Genomic DNA, 20,983 nt, shown 5'->3' on the forward strand with positions numbered 1-20,983 from the left:
AAAAAAATAGGGTAAAACTACCACAATTTCCTCTCACATGAAGCTCCTGCATTTTGACGAGACCTGGTGTCCAGCTAGTATCTCATTGAGCCTGAAGCAGAACTTGGTAGTCTAAAGCACTAGTGCACTTAGCCAGTAACTAAGTTCCAGGTTAAGCTATTAAGACATTAAACTAGCAATGCTGTCACCTCTTTCTTAGTGGGATCCACGCCTTCTGGAAGTTCATCCACTGTCTTGTTCATCAGCACCTCTCGAGAGTAAATTCCACCACCATTAGGCACGCAGGAAGCGCTGCTGCTGCTGTTGTAGTTGCTGCTATTGCTGTAGCTGTTGCTGTCACTGTGGTTAAAGTGTGATTTATACTCAGAGGAAGCACTTGCCATACTTGAACCAGCCAAGTTGGTCATGCTGATGCTTCTCTTGTTCAGGCTGATGTTGTTCAGGTCCTGCCAAATGGAGGAAAATGGGTCAAGACAAGAAGCTTTGGCAGAGCAAGTTGGGGGTTATCCCAGGACCTTGCTCTCTGTTGGGGTTGAGGGGACTGTTTCTGGCACAAACTATCTGTTGGTCTGTTGCTCCAAAGCAGCAACGAGAAAGTTCGAACTAAAACATTAGTCCAGCACCTCCATTAATGTTACATCTTGATTTAGGCCTGCTAAAAGCGCAGCACAGATGAAAGCCCTTAGAAATAACCGAAGATACTTACGGTAGTCTCATTCTTCTCAAGAGAACAGCAGGGGAAGGTGCATGTGGGAGGACAGAAGGTGAGATTAGATATCTACGATGTCTAAAACTTCTAGATTACCTGCACAGCCCTCCCTGATATACCATCTCTCCTCGCTCAAAGCCCCTGCCACTTCCTTCCAGCCTTCCTCCTGCCCCTGTCCAGGGCAGAACTGATCCTGCGTGACAGTCATGTTTGGGACTGTTGGGACCTTGTTTCCTCTGTGCTTTGTAGGATCTCCCATTGGGCTATGCCCTTCTTGACCAGGGGACCCTTGTCTGGGGTCTCAGGGGCCCCACCACTGCAAACTACTCATACAACACTTAACTGCACACTATTATAGCTGCACACACTTTTATTTGTGTATATACGTGTAGTTTAGAAAGTAGCTGGCCAATCTCCTGCTCACAGATGCCTCTGCACCAGACTGGAAAAGGCCCAGGAGATCTGTGTATATTTATGGGTTATTAATCACATCTCCCTCTGCTTTCCACAGAGGAGCACAGGTCTGATCCTGACAGCCTGAGGTCCCCAAGCCTGCTCGGACCATTATGTCCTCTCTTTTGTGTGAGCAGGCTGGGAGATGCGGTGGTGTTTCAAGGTGTTTCCCACCCATACGTCAAAAAGTAACTCACCACTTTGATCTCGGATATTGCTGACACGTCTCCTAAGCTGTTCTTCATCTCCTCGTAGGATTTGCCATCCTAAACATAAAGAGAACTGTAAAAAGCATGGGCCACCTTTAATTACCATATGCTCCTGTTCTCTAATGGGGTCAGGAGTTCATATGAATTTTAAAGCCCAGAGGTGCCCAGTGAGGGACAGCTGGTGCCTCCTGCAAACTTTACCTCCTGGAATCAGGAGAGTGTGCTAGAATCTGAGTTTTTGCTTGAGAACAAAGAAACAAATGGACTTCAGCCTTTGCACCTGTACAATAACAGGTGAAAACAGGAAGTTGAAAGACTGCAGAGAGCAGAAGGTAAATAAAGATAAAACATGCTGGATTTAAATCTTTTAAATCTTAAATGAATCTTGCAATGAATGAAAATTTGGGATAAAATAATATTCCCTGATTCATTTAGCTAAAGCAACAGATTTTTCAAAGCCTCGGTCCCTGAATTCTTGTAATTTGGTGCCATGTATTACCCACTACCTCTTATTTCCTAAAAAAGGAATGCACTAGATATATTGGCAAAGCCAATGACTGTGTTTTCCTAAGCAGCCAGGAGATGTCAGTTCTTAACAGAATCATCCAACAAAGTTCTCCAACAAGAACAAACAACATAAACACATGGACCGCAGAGCAAACAGATTCAGACCCGAAACTGAGCAATGAACACACACACCAGATGTTTCTGGGATGTCAACAGTTTGGATTGCTTGTCTGTAGTTGCTGAAGCTGCCTACAGGGGATATTTTTCGAGGGACATATTTTATGAGCTTTATCCTTGTTTTTCAGCAGTTCCTCAGAAAAAAAACCCAAGTTTTGACCTTTATTCTAACCATCAACAGTGTTTTAAGGGTCAGTGCTCTGGGAGTTGCTGTCTTATCTGTCCAAATCCTGCTGTCAGGACAAGCTCTCCACTACCACACCAGTTGCAAAGAAAGATGATGCAAACCCAGCTACAGGAAATAAAGTATCTCTGTATGAGATATCCTGCAGTGTGAGTTCCCCTTCACCCCATTGCCCTGGCTGTCCCACCTGCAGGTTCCAGCATGGGACTTCACTCATAGCCCTTTGGACCACCAGAAGACAGGATTGTTTGTGAACTAGCTGAACACTGTTGTTCATAGAAACAAAACAGGAGAGAGAAGGACAATCTCACTGGGGAAAGCTCTGGGAATACACCACCTGGGAGCTGAGCTTTTCCCAATTGCCCATTTTTTTTTTTTTTTTTTTTTTTTTTTTTTTTTTTTAAATTTCAATCGTGCATACCAGTGCCATCGGGTGGTAGGAATTGAGGTGCACAACCTGGCAACATTGCTTCCACCTGGCTGTTTGCTATGAACTGATAGTCTGGGTCTATTAACCCCCAAAGCTCCTCCAGGATTGTCCTTTATTCCCAAAATACTCTGCTGCAGTACCAAGGCCCCAGGCTGCCTGGACCACCTGCAGGAAACTCCTGGGGCAGGTTTCCGTTTTTGTATAGCGAAGAGCTGGTAGTTGTAAATCAGCTTTTGAGAAGAAGGCTTGTATGTAGGCACCAAGGGTGACCTTGCTCAGGAGCTCCTGGGCTCCGATGGGTAGTCAGAAAGCCTGAACACAAGACCTGTCTGCTTGCATCTTTCCCTTAAATCTGGGTCATAAATTTTTCTCTGTGGTTGCATTTTGGAAAATTAATGTTTTATTTCCAAATTTCTGTATGATGTGGGGTGCTTATGTTTTCACTCTGAACTCGATTTTACTACTAGCAGCCCCAAACCATTTTTTTGGCTGAAATCACAAACCTGATTTGGAACCTAATCTTTTTTAGAATAAAAATGTAAATATTGTGAATTCAAGCACGAGTACTTATATTTGCAAAAGCCTCAGCTTCACCAAACAGGTACTTTTTGCTGGCAATGGAGTGGAAGCTGCTCAGAATACCATGAAGCTCAGGACATGTCATAGCAAGATTTCATTCCATGCACCACAGAGGATATGTTCACTGACAGTAACACCCTTTAAGCACCGCTGAGCACGTGTGCACACCACAGGGCTTTTCCAGCAACTTACACTCCATTTGTAGGGGTCCCAAGCGTTGAACCATCCTGTGAAGTTGAGGGGTTCATAACCCTGCTTCACCAGTATTATCGGAGTTGCCAAGTCTCTCCCTGCTGGATGGGTCTTGAGATACTCCTTAGCCGAGGCAATCGACTCAGTCCTCTCATATGTGTTGGAGGCTTTGCCAACCCAAAGGAAAATCTGCAAGGAGAGAAAGTATTGAAGATCAGTAAGTAGTTAGGACCTGTGCAGACACAGCTGTTTGTTCTCCCCTGCCAGCTGGAGCGGAGATAAGACTAGAAATGTTTCCCAATAGTGCCCTGGGATTTTAAACCCAGGTTTACCCCCAGCCAAGAAAGATTTTGCTTTTGAGACAGGCATAAATATTTCAGGGAACAGCTCTTGTACATTTCAAGGTAGCTAAACTCAGTCCTTCGTGGGCCAAAATTCCAGTGGCCTCAGAAAGCAAACCCCCCAAGACAGTTTCTGATAGCCTAAAGCAAGTCACCAACACTGGTGCTGGGAAATGAGGGGGAGGGTTTTTGGGTGCCACCCCCAGTATGAGCTGGCAAAGACTGGAGCAGGTCCAGCTCCTCTCACCTTGGAGCAAGGCACAGACCAGGTATCTCAGTTTCCTCCTCCCTGAAACAGGACTAGCAATACTACCTTGCTCACATGTTTTGTACCTCGGTGGACATATGCCTGACCAAGCATCGTGAAAGGTTTGGGGATGGGACAGAAGGTGTATTGCCCTTGGTTTCACTGAATGATGGATTCAAACCGATTAAGCCATAACCTGTTTGAAAATATGCCTGGGAAGAAGGGATGGGGGAGTCTGTGCTGACCTCTTCCCATGTGTCTAGCAGCATGACATCATCTTCATCCAAGTCTTCCTGGCAGAAGCCCACCACCTCTGTCATGATGAATCGACCTGTCTGGTTGGAGCACTCGAAGAGACGAGGCTGATAGTGTGTGATCTGCTCTTGAAACCTTCCTCATGCAAGGCAGGGAAACAAAAAGCAAGAGAGATAGAAACCCTTTCCTTGTGGTTTACTGTAGGGCCCTGCTGCTTCTTGTCATGACATTGATGGAAGAGGTGAGATCATAGCAATACTCATCTGAGGGCCTAAAATATCAGATCTCAGGGGACTCTCAGACCATTTTAACGATTTTTAAAGGTAACTTTTTCTCCACTCAAAGAGGGCAAAAGCAGAACGCTTCTGTCACTGTGGAGATGAACCTGATGTCAGGTGAAAAACACACCAGACAACTTGGTTGCAAAGGAACCCATCACCTGCCCAGAGAGCTGGAGAAATCCAGGTTGTTCAAAAGCAGATTCAGTTTTGTGAATATTCTGGGGCTGCCCATAAAGCTAATAATGGCTGGAAATGGAGCATGCGGTTCATGTAGCCTTTATGACAAGACAAGGGATGGAATTACTGTGGGGAAAGGAGGATGTAGCACATCATTGTCTGCAGGCTTTGGATCTGCAGCTCTGACTTCACAGAAGGCCTGATCCAAAACCTAGGGAAGAGACATCTCGGTGTGGTTTTGACCAAGTTCTTGGTGATATTCTGACCTCATGCTCCTTTTACTGTTGACAGAGTGTCAAAGTGCTTAATCACCTTCCTGCAGAGTTTTGATCCCTTTCTTAGTGTTGCCTAGCCAAACCCAGAGGAACAAGCAGGTCACTATTACCTCTTTTCACTGGCGTAAGGTGCTTTGCCTCCCAAGGCTTCCCAGAACTCTGCTGGCTCTTGTCCTTCCAAAATGGTGTGCTTGTCCCCTTTGGAAACAATGTCAGCTACCACTTTTGCCATCTCCCTCTCATCTCCGCTGCACCCCTGTGTTCAGGAGATAAGATTGAGATGGAGTTAGGAGCAGACTGGCAAAACATATTTGTGGGCAAAAGCTGGCTTGGTTCTACCCTCCCCTGAAGAGTTTTAGATCTGCTCGAATGCTTTCAAGAGTCCCATCTGATCTGGTGACTCAGAATCCATTTCTAGTCCTTGAAGGGACATTCAGTGCAGCCAATGGCATCTAGAGAAAAACTCATCATCATAGAATGGTTTGGGTTGGAAGGGACCTTTACAGTTCATCTAGTCCAATCTCTGCCGTGGACTGGAACATCTTTCACTAGATCAGGTTGCTCACAGCCCCGACCTACCTGACCCTGAACACCTGAAGTGACTGGGCACCTGCAACTTGTCTGAGCAACCCTTCTTTGGTTTAATCTACCATCTCATCCTGAAACACATGGCTAAAACAGGATAAATGAATATGTGATAATCCTGGCTAATTTCTTATAGCTGGAGAACCTGGGGTGATTTATTCAGTTGAAAACTGTATGAACATCTAAAATGAGGTGAGATGAACCTCACTTCTGCAGAGAGGCCTGTGTTACTGCTGATACTCCACAGATGGAGCCTTCTGGGTGCACCTTCCTCCATTGAAATGAATGCATTGAAATGAAATTAAATACCCAAAGATACACCTCCACAGCTCAATGGAGGGAGGAGACTCAAGCCACACCTCAGCAATTTCGGCTCCCTTTGGCTGCCTCCCCTGGACTCACTGCAGCCTCACCTTCCCGCACCACAGGTAGCAGACTTGTCTGGTTGTCAGCAGGAAGACGTCATTGGAGTTGAGCGAGGAGGCCCGGGGTGGCACTTCTGTGGCCTTTGTGTTCATCTCGTCCGTGCCTCTCACCTGGAAGAGGCGGATCGCTGGCTCGGGTGTGCTTTTCTGAGCCCGGCTCGTGCCGCCCTGCAAGGAAACAGAGGGAAGGATGGTACCGGGAGGTGAGGAGGGCACACAAATCCAGGGTGCAACTGGTTTGAGGAATAAGGCTCTTTGGGTCACAACCTTCCATGCTGCTGCAACGGTGGACCATGGTCCTGCATAGGACAGGTGAGAAAATCCCAATACCTTCTGGTTCCAGGTGAGAATAAAAACCACATCATAACTTTCACATTTCTCTTTGGTTATTCCAAGTCTCGACCAGCTCACATCAAATTCAATGCAAGCAGATTTTAGTGTTTGCAAAGCCTTTGCCATGTAAACTGGGCAAGACGGCTGTACTCAGATTTCCAGTTGCACTCAGATTAGCTGAACATCTGCCATAGCAGTTGTATGGTGGGACCAACACTGAGAGCTGAGGACAAACCCCCTCTTCCCCAGCCATTTGCAATGTCTCCACCACAGATGTTGGCAGCCAAAGCAGTGAGTGAAGTGGGTTAGTAGCTAATGTGCTAATATAATTCAGGCAGGAACAATTCAAATCATGTAACTGTAGGATTTTGGAGGACTCTCTCTAGATAATGGTATCTGTAAATTACAGGACCACTATTGTACTGCTGTAAAATATTTTGGGATTGAACTGGAAAGAACAGCACACATTAACACCGGAGCTTAGGGGTGAACAGCTGAGTCTGGGTCAGTCCAGGACTATGTTTACACTTACAGTGTTCAGACTACCTGGGATGTAGTAGAAATGTTTCACCACTTCCTTCTGCCAGTTTATGCAGTCCTGGCAGGCTCCCTTCCTGAATATTGGCCCATTTTCCTGTACTATTTCTATCACAATTGTCAAGCCTTCATTGGTGCTTGCACCTTCCATCACCCATGTGCACAAAGCCACATTACCTCGTAAATGACTAGCTTGCCCTTGAAGATCGCCAGGAAGTGTGTGGGCTCCTTGCCCATTGTCACGCGCACCTGCACAGCCTCGTCCCCATACTTTTTGTCCAGCTCGATGGCATTGAGGGCACAGGCAGTGATTTCATCCACAGAGGCATGACGACCCTGGGGAAGAAAGAGATACCACGTACAATGTGGTAAGGTGAAGGGTATAAAGTTCTGCGTAATGTAACATCCTGCCCGTCCCAAGCCCCTGTGAGATCAGAGTTAAAACTACAAGGTGTTTAAATTTCACTTTCCTTCTGGTTTCAGAGACATTAGCATCTCATTTTCAAAGCTTCTTTCTGCATTCCAGGGGAGGTAAACATACTTTAAGAAGGAAAACAGAGATATTCATATACTCATATGGCTCCAGGAGCTGAGGCTTTAAGAGATGATCTGAAAGACTGCAAAGTTTGACCTCAGCACTGTAAACCCCATAATCCCTCGCTATTTTGACATTGCTGGCTCTCTGTCTGATGCCAGCCTGGACTCAGAGTGCCCACACTGCCTACAAAGCACAGCTTGGGATATTTGCAGTGGACAACTGATGAGCAAAGAGCATGTGAGTTCTTCTGGATGTCTGGGTTGGGATTATTGCATGTAATTCCTTTCTTCACTTTCAGGCTCCCAGCAGACACTGCACAGTCCCTGCTGTGTTGGTTTGACCTACCTGCCACATGTAGAGGACATAGTGAGGCCTGCCTGATCTCAAGTAGGTGTAGAGGACCAGGTAGCAATCACCCCCATAGAACTGCCCATATGTCTTGGGATTCACTGGCTGCATTTGCAAGTCCTCAATCCTCCACACCTAGTGAAAGAAACAGTGAGCAGCAGTGGAGTCAGCATGAAGACAGAGTGCAGCCCCTTTGCCAGCAGATCACTGAATCACTTGGAAAGATAACCCTTCCTCTCCCCCACTCAGATGCCAGCCTATGTTCCCCCAGCTTGGTGAGGTGCTTGCTGACAAAGTCAGGTCTCTCCAGTTACATGGGCCATTAATGGACTTTCAGCAGTGGGTGGGCCTCAAGGAGGAGCAGCCTCCAGGTCTCTCTCAGGCTCACAGCCCCCGTCTCAGCCAGTTCCAACTTTCATGGGAGGCCACAAGAACAGGAGAGGGGCCTCTGCTCTGTGCAAACAGGGGTGATAACGGACCTAGCTGGGAGCGAACGTGAGAAGGGACTCGACCGTATCAGTCTCATGACTCATGCACAGAGCAGGAGAGGAGTCAGCTTGGTGACTGCTTTGCTCCATGGGCCATGGGATGGAGGAGAAATGGCCCTGAGCTACTGTAACTGCTGCATTAGAGTTTGCAAGCAGTTTGCTCCAGCTTCAGCTGTTCTTCCTTGGGGAGGGTACATGGGCACATCTTCACACCTCCATACAGCTGCTGTGTGTGAAAAGCAGAGATGTTTGGAAACACTCTGGTAACTGCATCATCTGTCAGTGAAAGGAGCTCTCTCACCTCTATCTCCCCAGAGGCATCATCTACCATTCTCTGCTCAGCAGCTAGCTCTGGTCGGGCATGGAGCTGAGTTGTGTCAAACTTCACCTGCTCCACCTTGGCTGCATGCACCAGCAGAATAAAAAAAAATAACCCAATGAATGCACAATAACATACAAATCCTCCGCATCACCCTCATGCACACACACATTATACACGTGAGAAAAACCTGGTCCGCAGCTGCAAGAAACCAGTCTTGTCACCAGTAAGCCAGTGTTGATTTTGGAATATGCAAGAGCTCACACACTCCAGTGTTGATCTGTTACAGGCTGGCGACTGGCCATATAGTACATTCCAGTGAGGACTGGCTGGAAAAAATATTAGTCGTCTCCTGATTGGAAATTCATAATCGTTTTCTGAATCTGTATGTATTTCCCTCCTTTTAAAATGTCACTTTCAGAAATAAAATGGCTACATTTCTCCAGTTCATGATAAAGAGAGGCAGTATTTATGGACAGCACAGACAGAGACATGGGTGGAGAGAAAAGGGAGAACTTTCAAGGGAAAGAGATTTGCAGCTCTCAAGCTATTATTCATAGAGACATTCAGCATCTCTGTCACCATCCCATCATTCATCAACAAGATTTCTCTCTTCAGTATTGTTTACTCTTTGGGGTTAATGCATTGTAATATTCACTTCACCAGCATGATAAATTGAGGCATCATTTACACCCGGTGTAAATACAGAATAATTCTATTGACGTCAGGAGGGTCTTGGGTGGATGCCAGTGTAAACCAAAGCAGAATGTTGTTCAACGCTTCCTCATCAGGTTCAGCATTTACATGATTCAGAATTCAGGAACTGAACAACATTCACATCCTTTGCATCTACTGAGGAAGGTGTAAAATACAAAGCATGAGAAGAAAGTGCACTAGATTTTCAAGATACTGAAGGCAGGAGACAGTTAATGTGAATGGCATTCCCTCAGTTGTTGCTTAGCACAGGTAGGACAGCCAAATCCGGGATGAACGTGCTCACCAATTTTGCCAGTAGTATAGACTTTGCCCAGTCCTTGTGTTTCATTCTTTTCTGTCCACCTCTGGAAGAGCTGTTTAAACATGGCTGACTCTGCTCCATCATTGATCACTTCAACGTTGGTGGATGAAGGATAGCCTTTGGCTTGGATAAAACCCTAGTGGGTTGTAAAAGGACATCAGTGGGGACACAACAAGCTTTTTACAGACATGAGAAGAGGGATGTGGACCTGAACCAGCCCAGAGAATGAACATCCCCCACTGAACACAGTGGCATGACCAAGGGCAGGATTCACCTCAAGACTTGCATTCAGACTTGTAAACAGAAGGTTCTACAAGCTCTTACTGTAGTATTCATGTTTACTAGGGGACTGAACCCTACCCCTAGAGGCTGGTCACCTGGATCACATCCTAAACTTAATTTGCACATGGCACCTTAGTCTTGAAGAAAATCTCACTCAATGTGTCTAATAAAAAGCCTGTCTCAGCTCCATAGATGGCTTCTTTTGATGGATCTAGGAGTGGAGGGAGCAGTGACAGGGCACGCCCATGACCCAAGAGCCCAGTTCAGTTTTTTGCTTCTCTCCAAACTTTTTGTTCCTCTCTAAAGCAGGGAGACTGTCCTCCCTGTAGCATGACAGAGAGCGTGCATGCCGAGGCAGTGAAGGGATGGAGGCAGCTAAGTAACTCAGAGCATGATGCATGTTCTAAAGAGACTAAACTCTTACAAATCTCCATCATTTTTCTTGGGTTTTTTTCTAAAACCAAATTATTTCTTTGCAATGGAGCCACTACTGAGTTAAAAGACTACTTCAACAGAAGTGCTCGATACAGTATGAGAGGGAAGAAAATTATCTGTGTTCTGCCACAATGCCAAAGTCATTGCTCAGTTTTTGGGAACTGCTCTCGTGTTTATCTCGGCAGGCTCCAGGATGACCTGGAGGTATAATGCTGACAGCCGTGGTTCAGGGAAGGAGCCTGATTGTGGGCTTCTAAGCATTTATCTTCTGCTGTAAATACTGCAGCCACACACTAACCCCAGGGAAAAGCAGAGCAGATGGTCTTCCCATCCCTCCCACCTGCCACACTGAAAGAAAGAGATATCTTTTGTTCTACATGTGTAGCTCAGGGCCAGAATTTGCAGAGCAGATTGCCTACTAAAAAGCATTCAAGTTAAGCTTCTGAAAGGAGATGGAGGACTTCGAGGTAAGTTCTGAGGCAAAGTCTGTCTAAGCTTTTCTTCTCCAAGACAATAGTGCAATTGGTATTGAAGCTGGGTGTTTCCAGTTAAGACCTTACTGAAGGTGGAGCCACTGAAGTTCAGTACCTCCTAATAAGATCTCATTGAAGATGAGACTGTTTATGGTCTTCACATAAGTGAATAGATGAATTAAAAGCAAATGCCTTACTCACTCAGGCTCCCTTGAGGCTAACCTTTGAAAGGAAGTGTTGAGGCATGCTCTGCCAGAAAATAACTTCATGGCAGCTCATCTAGAGGAGCAGCATAGGTGCCAGGGCACTCTGCTGCTGTGCTCTACCTTAACATGAGCCCTGGTCTTGCCTCAGGTTGGCCAATCTGACTTAATAGCAGTTAATAACACATCTCTCTTCTCCCAGTGGAAGAGTACTGTATCATCTTCAAATTCACATGCAGAACCTGGGCCCAGACCCACTGGTGTTGTGAAAAAGACTTGTTGCCTGTAATGGACCTGCAGTAGAGGCCTGTAGCACCTACATAAAAGGTCTGTCTTTTACAGAGAGCCCATGTAATTGAGTTCCTCACTGACTTGCCCAAGGTGTTACTCTTGGTTGAGAACACAAGAGATGCCTTTCAGGTTAAGAGCAGTGCTCTGTGCTGCCTGGGACAGTGACATTAAGAGATGCTATTTAGTAACCACACATGAGCTTGGTGGCTGTTTTCAGTGTGATCCCTTCACTCTCCCCAGCATCCACAATATTGGGTCATAGATGTTAGAGAGGATATTAGAGCCCCTATAATATCTGATTATGGGCCTGTTGATCATGAATTTGTCTAATCCCATCTAGACCCTGCTGATACTCTCTGCCTCCACCACCTCTTGAATCAACAAATTCCAGAAGTCCCCCATTTACTGTGTAACAAAGTATTTTCTTTTTTACTTTATTTTTTTAAATGAATTTATTCTCAGTTTTAGTGGCAGTTCTTAGTTCTAGTGCAATTTGGTGACTAACAATTTTGTCATCATGCCTCCCTTAGACATTTAACTTCTCTGTCTGTTATTACACAGGCCAGCTCCTCAAGACCTACACTTAATTGTAATTAGTGGTCAGATCTAGATTAGCACTTAGTTAACCTCCCACAACATTGTTTGCACTATATTACAACTCACCACAGCTCGAGTGAAGGCTGCTTTTTTCTCTTCCAGGCTGGAGGCTTTTCCTCTCCAGACATAAATCTTGAAACCACCTTGGTCTAAAATGTAGCAGTCCTGAGATAAAACAGAAAAAACAGATGTAAAAAGTTCTGCGCAGGCAAAGGTTCTCATTTGTAGCCTATTCAGGTTGGATCCTTCTTGAACATTTAGATTAGATGTAGATCTAACTTATTTCCTTGCAGAGGCAACAGAGGATGGATTTATTGTGGTTCATAAATGAACTACAAATACATGTATCAATGCTACACTGCAAGGGTTCATGGGTACGCTGACTTTGGGAGCACACCTGAGCCAGGCAGCTGCCCTTTAATGAGTTAAGATATGTATTTTTCTTAGGCTTTGCTCAAAACCGGTCATTACCATCTCATGAGAGATGTTCCCAAACCAAGAGAAACACCAGCTCCAAAATGCTCCAGAGTTGTACGCTGAAATATCATCCTCAGCCTGCTGTCCTTCAGCACTGCTGATGGTGGTGCTCATTTATGCAAAATCTGCTACCGAAGGAGCAGGAAAAGTCCAAGTTAGACATTTTCTGCATGACTACTCTGTGTCCCCAATCTGGAGCTAAAAGTGTTGCATCGTTGTGAACGCAGCAGGATCCTGAACCCAAAGGGGATGAGATGGCTGCCAAGCAGCCTGTTTCCACTGCAGAGAGCTGGTGCTCCAAACTGACAAACCAGTGTGTGATCAAAGACCTCTTGGTTTTCAAACTGAACTTTGACAAGAAAAGCAAAAGCCTCATATGCTTGTAAAAGGAGACTGGGATTTAACAAGGCTGATACCAGGGTGAATAAGGGAGCTGGAATCTTGCAGCACAACACTTTTGGAATAGGCTGTTTTGCACTGCAGAGAATTAAGGATGAGCAATTCTCTGCCAAATTTTAGCCAGAAGAATATTAGGAAGGCCTCTGTTTTCTGAAAGCCTTGTGGACAGAGGGTCTGTAAGGGATCTCCTTCCAGGGTGGGTCACTGAGACCAGCCACTTGCTACAGCAGGAAAACATATCTTCATGATTTTGTAAGCAGAGTATTTACTTGCTCTGAGCTCTGCAGATGGAGGACTATCTACAAGCATCAGGCATTAAGAAGCCTGATTTCCATCTGGAATTTATTTCTAGCCTGCAGCTCTCCTTGACTCTGATTGCCAAGCTAATATCATCCTTGGCTGAGAGGGTCAATTTGCCATCTCTCATTGGAGCAGCTTCAACGCACCACCTACCTCTGGCCACTGAGGTTGTAGTAGGGCTAAACTGTTCTGTTTTCAGAGGACACCTGATAAACCTGAATGATGGAAGGGCTGATAATTTTCAGAAAACATGGTATCCCATTGAAACAGATGCTCAGCTGAAAATAAAGCCAGCCACAGCATCCTTTCCGCTCTGTAACGGCTGATGGCTTTCTCTCACCTCATGTTGGAGCAGATCCTGCGTCAGGGGCCGGGTGGCTATCTCCTGTACCACCAGGTCATTGTCCTTCTCATAAACGCTGAAAGACAGAGTCACCGAGCAGTCAGGCTTCACAGAGTTTGCCATGAGTAAGGATAGAGTTTGGAGCCCATCCCTGCACTTACTGGTAGAGCCGGACATTTGCTTTTTGCAGCTCATCCGCTTTCTCATCCGGGATGGCGTCTCGGAGCTCCCCGCGCCTCTCACCCAGCACCATCTTCATGATCTGCATGAGGTCTGGGGAGTCTTTCTCGTTGTCAATGATGCCGATCTGGGCGCGTCCGCCTCTTTCGCTGTCCCTGATGCTGCGAGCCAGTGCAAGACCCTGCACAAGGATCAGCAGGGGGTAAGTCCTGATCCAGACAACAAATTCAGCATGACTCAGACCTAGGACAATGACTGAGCACCAGTAGTCCAAGCCAGATTACCACAGTTCTCTGAGGCTTCTAGTGCCCTCCTAATTTAGCTATTAAAAAGGGGATGTGTGTATAATGCCTGCTTATTAACTAACTCTGAGGAAAATACTGCTTATTACAGCCACTCCTGGTGCTTGCTCCTGCAGGGCACAGGCGTGCGGTAGCCACAGCAGGTGTTGCCCCTGTGTGACTGTACATAAGCAGGGTCCAATGATCTTGTGAAATGGTCTGGGAGAGATATGCACGCATGCTGAGGACAATGAGGCTGGATGATGCAGAGCTGCAGGACCCTGGGTGCCCCATGGTGACATTTTACATTCAGTGATTCGAGTATTCAAAAAACGTGGATGTTTTCTGTGAAAAAAAAGCAGTATGAAATGCCAAGCAACTAATTAGCCTGAAATCTACATTTTCCATTGAGTTATTTTTTTCCATGACTCTTACCGCAATAGCTTTGAAAGGGGCCCCTCTTTGTTAGACCAAGGAAATGACCTACTTGATTGCCAGGCCTGAGATGAACCACGGCCTGTTCTTCACAGCAGCCATCTCTCTACCTGCTACCCCTCCTCTTTGTCCTGATTGTTTCTTTGTCTCTTCTCCACTCTCCATTGGATCTTCACCTCTAGTCATTGTGTCCTGGAAAACTGCCTTCCCTGTGAAGCTTCCCCCTTTCCTGGCTCATCAGGTGACACCATGTGAAGAGCAGACCTGCCTGCCTTTTAATGTGTATAATCACTGCCTATGAATTTGACCACCAACTTTGCTGATGACCAATTGATATATCTTGCTTTATTACACCTCTGTACCTCAGTTTCTTTATCAGTAAAATAAGGATAGTGACCCTTTTACAAAGTGCTTTAAGAGCTATGGATTTGACCTATCAACACCTGGATTATGTATTCCTACTTGCTTCATACCAACCAAGCTGGAATTCCTTGTGATGTTTTTTTTTTTTTTAACAGCATCTACCTCTGTGGTAGTTACTGCAGCTAAACCTACTGGTGTTGTTGACTTTTTAGTTCTATGATGTCACGAAAACTATAGGGCACAGAGGGATGGAGATGGACTACCCCAGAAGGAGCTGGGTGCCACAGCTCCAGAACAGGGTGACGTGCCCATGGTTGCCTGTGAAAGACAGACTGAAGCCAGGTCTGAAGTGGAGCAAAGCATTTCCCTGGGCATCTGGTACCAGCAGATGGGCAAGGAGAAGATTTACCATGATTTTCTCTGCTCATCTCTGTGTTGTTGGTTTTACTGAGATTTTCACTGTACAAACACTGAGTGCTGTTTCTCTATTTTTTTTTCCTGGCATCAAAAAATACTGCTAGTAAACTAAGTGGCTTTTGCATTTACTCACCCTGGTTCTCTCAGCAATGCTGCAGTTGGGTCCATTCCACTGAATCAGCACTTTCCCAAGGTCCAGCAAGAAAACATCACCCTTATTGAAACTGTCCCAGGAAAGTGCTACCTGTCACGAGGAAATGAAAGCGTTCGGCAAACCGGGGAAGACAATAAGAGCTGCAGAAGACAAGTCACAGCCACTGCAACCTTGTCTTTAGAGATGTAACAACTGGTCTGCAATGACATGCTCGTTTTTCTAGCACTCAGCTATTCACTGAGTCCAATGGCTTCTCTCATGATAATATCAGACCCCCAAGTGAGGTCTTGAAAATTGTCCGGTAGTAGGGGTCCTTGAGCAGAGATGAACTATCTAGCAGGAAAATCTGGTCAAAAATAGGTGTAGGAAGAGAGGCAAGGAGAAATGATCCCTAAGGAGAGATGTCTCTTCTTACCTCAGTGGCTGATACATGCTTTTTCCCCTTGACATGAAGAAGACGCTTGATGTTGTACATATTGGTTTCCACATGCTTAAATCCTGAAGCTACTCCTCCCTTCTTGTAGCTGTTATGTAGCAGGGAATAAATAGTTAGAGCTGATTAGAAAATACCTTCCTCACCTCCATCCTCTGACAACAAAAAATCTAGAGCCAATATAATTTCAAAGGGCTAGAAATGGAATGCCAAATGCTGTGTTGCCTCACTACTGTTCATGGTCCCTGGTCACACCATGACTATTCATGCTCTCCATCCACCTGTTACGGGTGTTGTGTTGCTGTTGTGCATCTTGGGAGAAGGTGTATAGACGAACAGATAGGTCAGGGACGACAACAGAAATATAACACAACCAAACTGAAGATCCCATCAACCATGGCAGTGGCATCTCAGAAATTAAATATTCTATAAACTTCAATTAAAAAATGAAACAGATTTTGCAGAAAACAGACATTTTGCTAAAAATTGGTTTTCTTCAAAATAGTTATTCTATTAAAAGTAGCTTAGATGATAGGAAATTGTTGCTATATGTAGAACAAAATGTTATCGTAAACAGGTACAAGACACTGTCTTTCTCACAGATTTAACCTACTAATTTTGTTCTTCTATCTCTGAACACACACTTTGCAATAGCTGCTGTTAGCACTTCATTGACTCACTGCATGATGCCATCTCCTCCTTTCCCTGCAACTTTGCAAGGAAGACACAATAACATCATGAGAGGACACATGGAAGTCCCACAGCCCTTCTACTGGTTTTTGGACAAAGCTAACCCACTTCCACATATCCTAGAAAATTTTAGAAAACAGATCCAGTGTTCGTACTGTAGTAATGATTGACACAATATAATTGCCACTTATGGGGAAAAAGAGGCAATTACTGAGAGTCTTATAGATTTTGACACATGGGTAATATATATATTTTATCATAGCTTGGAAGAGTTTTGCAAAATGCGGTCAGGTGTGTGAGTGATTCACAGTACTTCAGACATCCACAGAAGGATGCACTGGTGATTAGTCCACCTGCTAAGATGTGGAAAGGGCCTGCTTTAACTTCTCATTCTGCCTCAGACTTCCCGCTTGACCTTAGAGATGTGGCTTAGACCAAGATGAAGTCTAACTCATACTGATTTCAGAGGCAGGTGTTTCCAAATAGACTTCTAAACCACATGTTTTTGAAAGCCTGAACTTTAGTACTTCATTGCCCCTTACTCATCTTTAAGATGAGGATAAAAGCACTCCTGTCTCACAGAAGTCCTGAGGAAACTCATGAGAGGTTGTAGAGAGGCATAATACAGAGGTATCAAAACCTAGCCTAGGCTAGAGGGTATTAACTGAGGATGACTTTTCATCTGAGTTTTCTTCAGCTGCTTACAAGCAAGGCACTCAGGCTGTTTATTGCCAGTGAAGGTCCTCCTGGAGTATGGCTGTTGGAAGTCACCTTCCAAAGACCCCAAAGAGAGCGAAGACCACAGGATTGGATTCAACAGTATCTTCTAGATGGCAGAAGTTCAGAGTCAAACTTTCCTTCCACTACAGGAATACTACTCCCAGTGTGAGCCAAAACATCACTTCTCTTCAAGGTGGATATTAGTTTGAAGTGCTCTGAATGGGCATATTAACCTAAAGTGTGTGAAGGAGAGGAAGGAATACTCTGGGGTGAACAAAAGGAAGGTTAAAATGCAATTACAGCAAACATCTGTGAAAATGATCAGTAGAACAGAATGCCATGGTTCCAGACTCAGTGCTTACAACTCATTTTTTCAAAATAGGAAATGATAATACTGAATTTTGACCAACTTTGGTGCCAGTCCATATTGTTCAGGTTTGTGAAATGCTTATGGTTCTGAGATGTAGAGAAGCAGAGGGAAACCCAGGGTCCATGTCCCACCTCATTGCAGGGTATTTTATGCTACTCACATAATGCCATTGCGGAAATAGCTTTGGAAGGTCTCAGACTCATGCCCCTGCACTTCCCGGTGCTGCACAGGGTTCCCCCTGAGTGCGTTGTCCAGTTGGGTGACGTACAGGGCTGCAGCACCTTGTTCATCCTGAGATGAATCCTTGCCAATCCAGTAATGCAAATCTACAGCGGAGCCACGAGAGGTTCTTTTGGTCTGGAAGAGGCGGGAAAGGCGAGTCAGGATGAAGACACAGCCCATATGTGTGTTTCAAACAATATCACTGTCCAGGAAGACCTGTCAAAACCAAGTGACCATGGAGCCCTTTCCCAGGGCCTTTCCCAGTTCTGCCTTTCTTCTGGGCAAGGGGAGAATGGATGGAGCCTTAGGATGCTCCCTGGGAGCTCAGCTTGGAGCCAGGGACCTGATTTGGGAGAGCATTTATGTAGCTTATGTACATATTGCACCAAAGCATGCTTGTGTCTTATGTGCTTTTATAACTCTCATTATCAAAGAAAACATCATGTGTGCAATTACAAAAATTAATGTGTTCAACCTGTCCTACTTTTGTAGAGTTTGATATTAAAACTTAAGGGAGACTAGGGAAGTGATTGTCCCCCTGTATTAGGCACTTGGTGAGGCCGCACCTCGATTCCTGTGTTCAGTTTTGGGCCCCTCACAACAAGAAAGACATTTTGGTGCTGGAGTGTGTCCAGAGAAAAGCAATGCAGCTGGTGAAGGTTCTAGAGCATGTGTCTTACGAGAGGCAGCTGAGGGAACTGGGGTTGTTTAGCCTGGAGAAAAGGAGGCTGAGGGGAGACGTTATGGCTCTCTACAACTACCTGAAAGGAGGTTGCAGAGAGGTGGGTGTAAGTCTCTTCTCCCAAGTAACAACTGACAGGACAAGAGGAAATGGCCTCAAGTTGTGCCAGAGGAGGTTTAGATGGATATTAGGAAAAATTTCTTCACAAAGGGGTGGTCAAGCATTGGAACAGGCTGTCCAGGGAAGTGGTTGAGTCACCATCTCTGGAGGTATTTAAAAGATGTGTAGATGTGGCACTTAGGGACATGCTTTAGTGGCAGACTTGTAATTGCTAGGTTAACGGTTGGACTTGATGATTTTAAAGGTCTTTTCCAACCTAAATGACTCTATGATTCATAGATCACCTTTTTAAAGGCAATGTACACTGGTATTTATTTGCCTGGAGATACTATCCTTTCTTTCCTGTTCTCTTATATCACACCACGTAGTAACACAAACTGCCTCTGAATTCCTGCTGACTTGCAAAACAGACATAACTCCAAATGGAGCTGAGACTGCGTGTGCATGCTGTGATTCATCTTATTAGAGAAAAAACCCAATAGCCTAGAAAGATGAGGTAAGCGATCTGAAAACAGGTGTGCTTATTGTTATGTGAGTTGTGCTAGTTATTTTTCAGCACCTACTGTGTTAAATCCTATCATGGACACCTGGGAAAGGTAATAAAAGCTCATTTTATAAACTGGATTTGACACTAAGCTCTATTTATTTGCTTTGTGCAGTGATACCACTGAGAAACACACTACAAGAACTTGAATAAACTACAGCTCAGTCCCTCTAGGCACAGCTAATTAATTTGTTGTAAAATCGCTCAATTTAACACAGTTATTGAAGATGATCAAAGTCCCATTGTCCTGTGGACTATCTTTTTTTGGAGACCCTCCAGTCAAGATGCAGAATGCAAAGATGAGTATTTTCATTCTCCTGTCTGCAGGGGGAAAGGAGAGCTGTGGTCTGATTAAGGACTTTCCTACCTGGGGAAGCTATTGCAACATAAGCTGAGCTTGTGAGCATCAAAAATCTATATTGATATCTATAGTCAGCTCCTTGCAAGGACACTCACATGATCTAAGCATGTCTTTCGGTAGCTGCTAGCAAACTGATCCAGCACTCAAAAGGTAGCATAAAGCATGTGCATGGTAAATTAGATGAGGAGACTCATTCTGCATTGTTACCCCAGCCTGCTATCCTAGTCTGACATATTGTGGATGTGCCTTTTGTTCTTGTGGGATAGTGGAGGCTTTGCTATCTCTTGACTGACAGATGTTTGCAGGAGGGACACTCAGACCCAGGAAGTGGGAAATGCTTCTGGTTTCCACCATATGGACACTGCTTGATGCAATGGGGTTTGGATTGCTCAAAACAGATGAAGAGATTTGGAAGGAAGTCTGGGAGTTGAGTGCAACACATTATCCTCCCACAGAGCTTCAGGAACACAAGGTACTTTGCGCAGCTCATATAATAGAGTCAGTTCTCAGAAGTTCCTCATGCTTCTGGCTAGTCTGGGTTCAGTTGGTTGCAAGCAGGTCTGGACCAGATTGGGGAGGGACAGATGAAGTGTCCTAATGGGGACATGAGAAGGGCTGCAGAACCTCTCTGTGTGACACAGAGTAGGTGGCACACATCCATAACCCACATCATCTGCTGAAAATGAGACCCTCCGGTCAGATAACTCTCACTGCCCCCAGAAGACTCCCATAAGCCATGCAAATGTGGGCTTTGGTATTGTTTGCCAGGAATGTACTGGCCATTTTGCCATGTCTGGACATAACTTAGTTGATTAGAAGATAAATAACTTTAATGAATTAATAAGTTAATGGTTCCTCTGGACTTCTGATTACTAAACACACAGTGTTGCTGCAACAGCCCCATTGAATTCAGATGTGTGATTAGATGGTGAACACACATGCACAACCACTTTTACCCATAGTGCTGCTCTCACCAGTGAGGGTACCTAGGACCCAAGTCAGAGCTAAACAAAAAAGGTTGAACCAGTTGCCCACCAAAGAGACCAGTGTTTGCTAGCCTTACTTACATGCAGAATTATGTAACAGTCTCCTTCAAAGAAAGTCCCATAAGCCTTTTCAGGTACAGGAACCATCTTCATATTCTGTAAGGAAATGAGTGTTTGGGTCATTGGTAGAACTTCAGAGCCAGAAGTTGATTTACGTGAAACAGGACGGCTAGTGTCACAAACTCTATGGTGACAATCAGGGTTTGGAGAAGGAAGAATCAGGGGTGTGCTTGTGAGCTGGGAAAAGCCACTTCTGGAAAAAATCCCAAAAGTACTAAAGGGGTGAAAAGGGTCAACTGATAATGGTGTTTAGACAGACTGACAAGTAGTTCTCAGTCTCCTGCCCTTTTGCAACCCTGTAGGTCTAGAGCAAGAAGACCTGGAGGTCAGGCTGAAGTGCTCCAGAGCTTGCATTTGTAGGGAATTTCCCAGGAGAGTGAGCACATCTCATCCTAGTTTTAGTTTTGGGGCATTGTTTTTACTCAGTACCCATTAAGTTCAAGGATAACTTTCAGAGCTTTGCTAGGATAACCACTTTGCCAGGAATTCACAGCAACT

General features: G+C 45.1%; 1 protein-coding gene across 1 annotated transcript in view; it reads right to left on the reverse strand.

Annotated features, from left to right (window-relative positions):
• The window catches only part of VILL (villin like), a 39,463-nt gene that overhangs the window by 5,094 nt on the left and 13,386 nt on the right, over positions 1-20,983 (reverse strand). The window contains exons 3-19 of the mRNA XM_026841841.1: positions 20,447-20,521; positions 17,611-17,807; positions 15,653-15,761; positions 15,217-15,327; positions 13,569-13,768; positions 13,405-13,483; positions 11,955-12,053; positions 9,590-9,743; positions 8,572-8,672; positions 7,780-7,917; positions 7,074-7,232; positions 6,015-6,194; positions 5,127-5,272; positions 4,274-4,418; positions 3,441-3,629; positions 1,360-1,428; positions 189-446 (exon numbers count right to left, since the gene is read on the reverse strand). Coding sequence (XP_026697642.1) covers positions 189-446; positions 1,360-1,428; positions 3,441-3,629; positions 4,274-4,418; positions 5,127-5,272; positions 6,015-6,194; positions 7,074-7,232; positions 7,780-7,917; positions 8,572-8,672; positions 9,590-9,743; positions 11,955-12,053; positions 13,405-13,483; positions 13,569-13,768; positions 15,217-15,327; positions 15,653-15,761; positions 17,611-17,807; positions 20,447-20,521 — 2,409 coding nt within the window. The remainder of the gene's footprint in view (positions 1-188; positions 447-1,359; positions 1,429-3,440; positions 3,630-4,273; positions 4,419-5,126; positions 5,273-6,014; positions 6,195-7,073; positions 7,233-7,779; positions 7,918-8,571; positions 8,673-9,589; positions 9,744-11,954; positions 12,054-13,404; positions 13,484-13,568; positions 13,769-15,216; positions 15,328-15,652; positions 15,762-17,610; positions 17,808-20,446; positions 20,522-20,983) is intronic.

This window comes from Athene cunicularia (genome assembly GCF_003259725.1).
Source record: "Athene cunicularia isolate RWA chromosome 2 unlocalized genomic scaffold, athCun1 chr2_part1, whole genome shotgun sequence".
Lineage (NCBI taxonomy): Eukaryota > Metazoa > Chordata > Aves > Strigiformes > Strigidae > Athene > Athene cunicularia.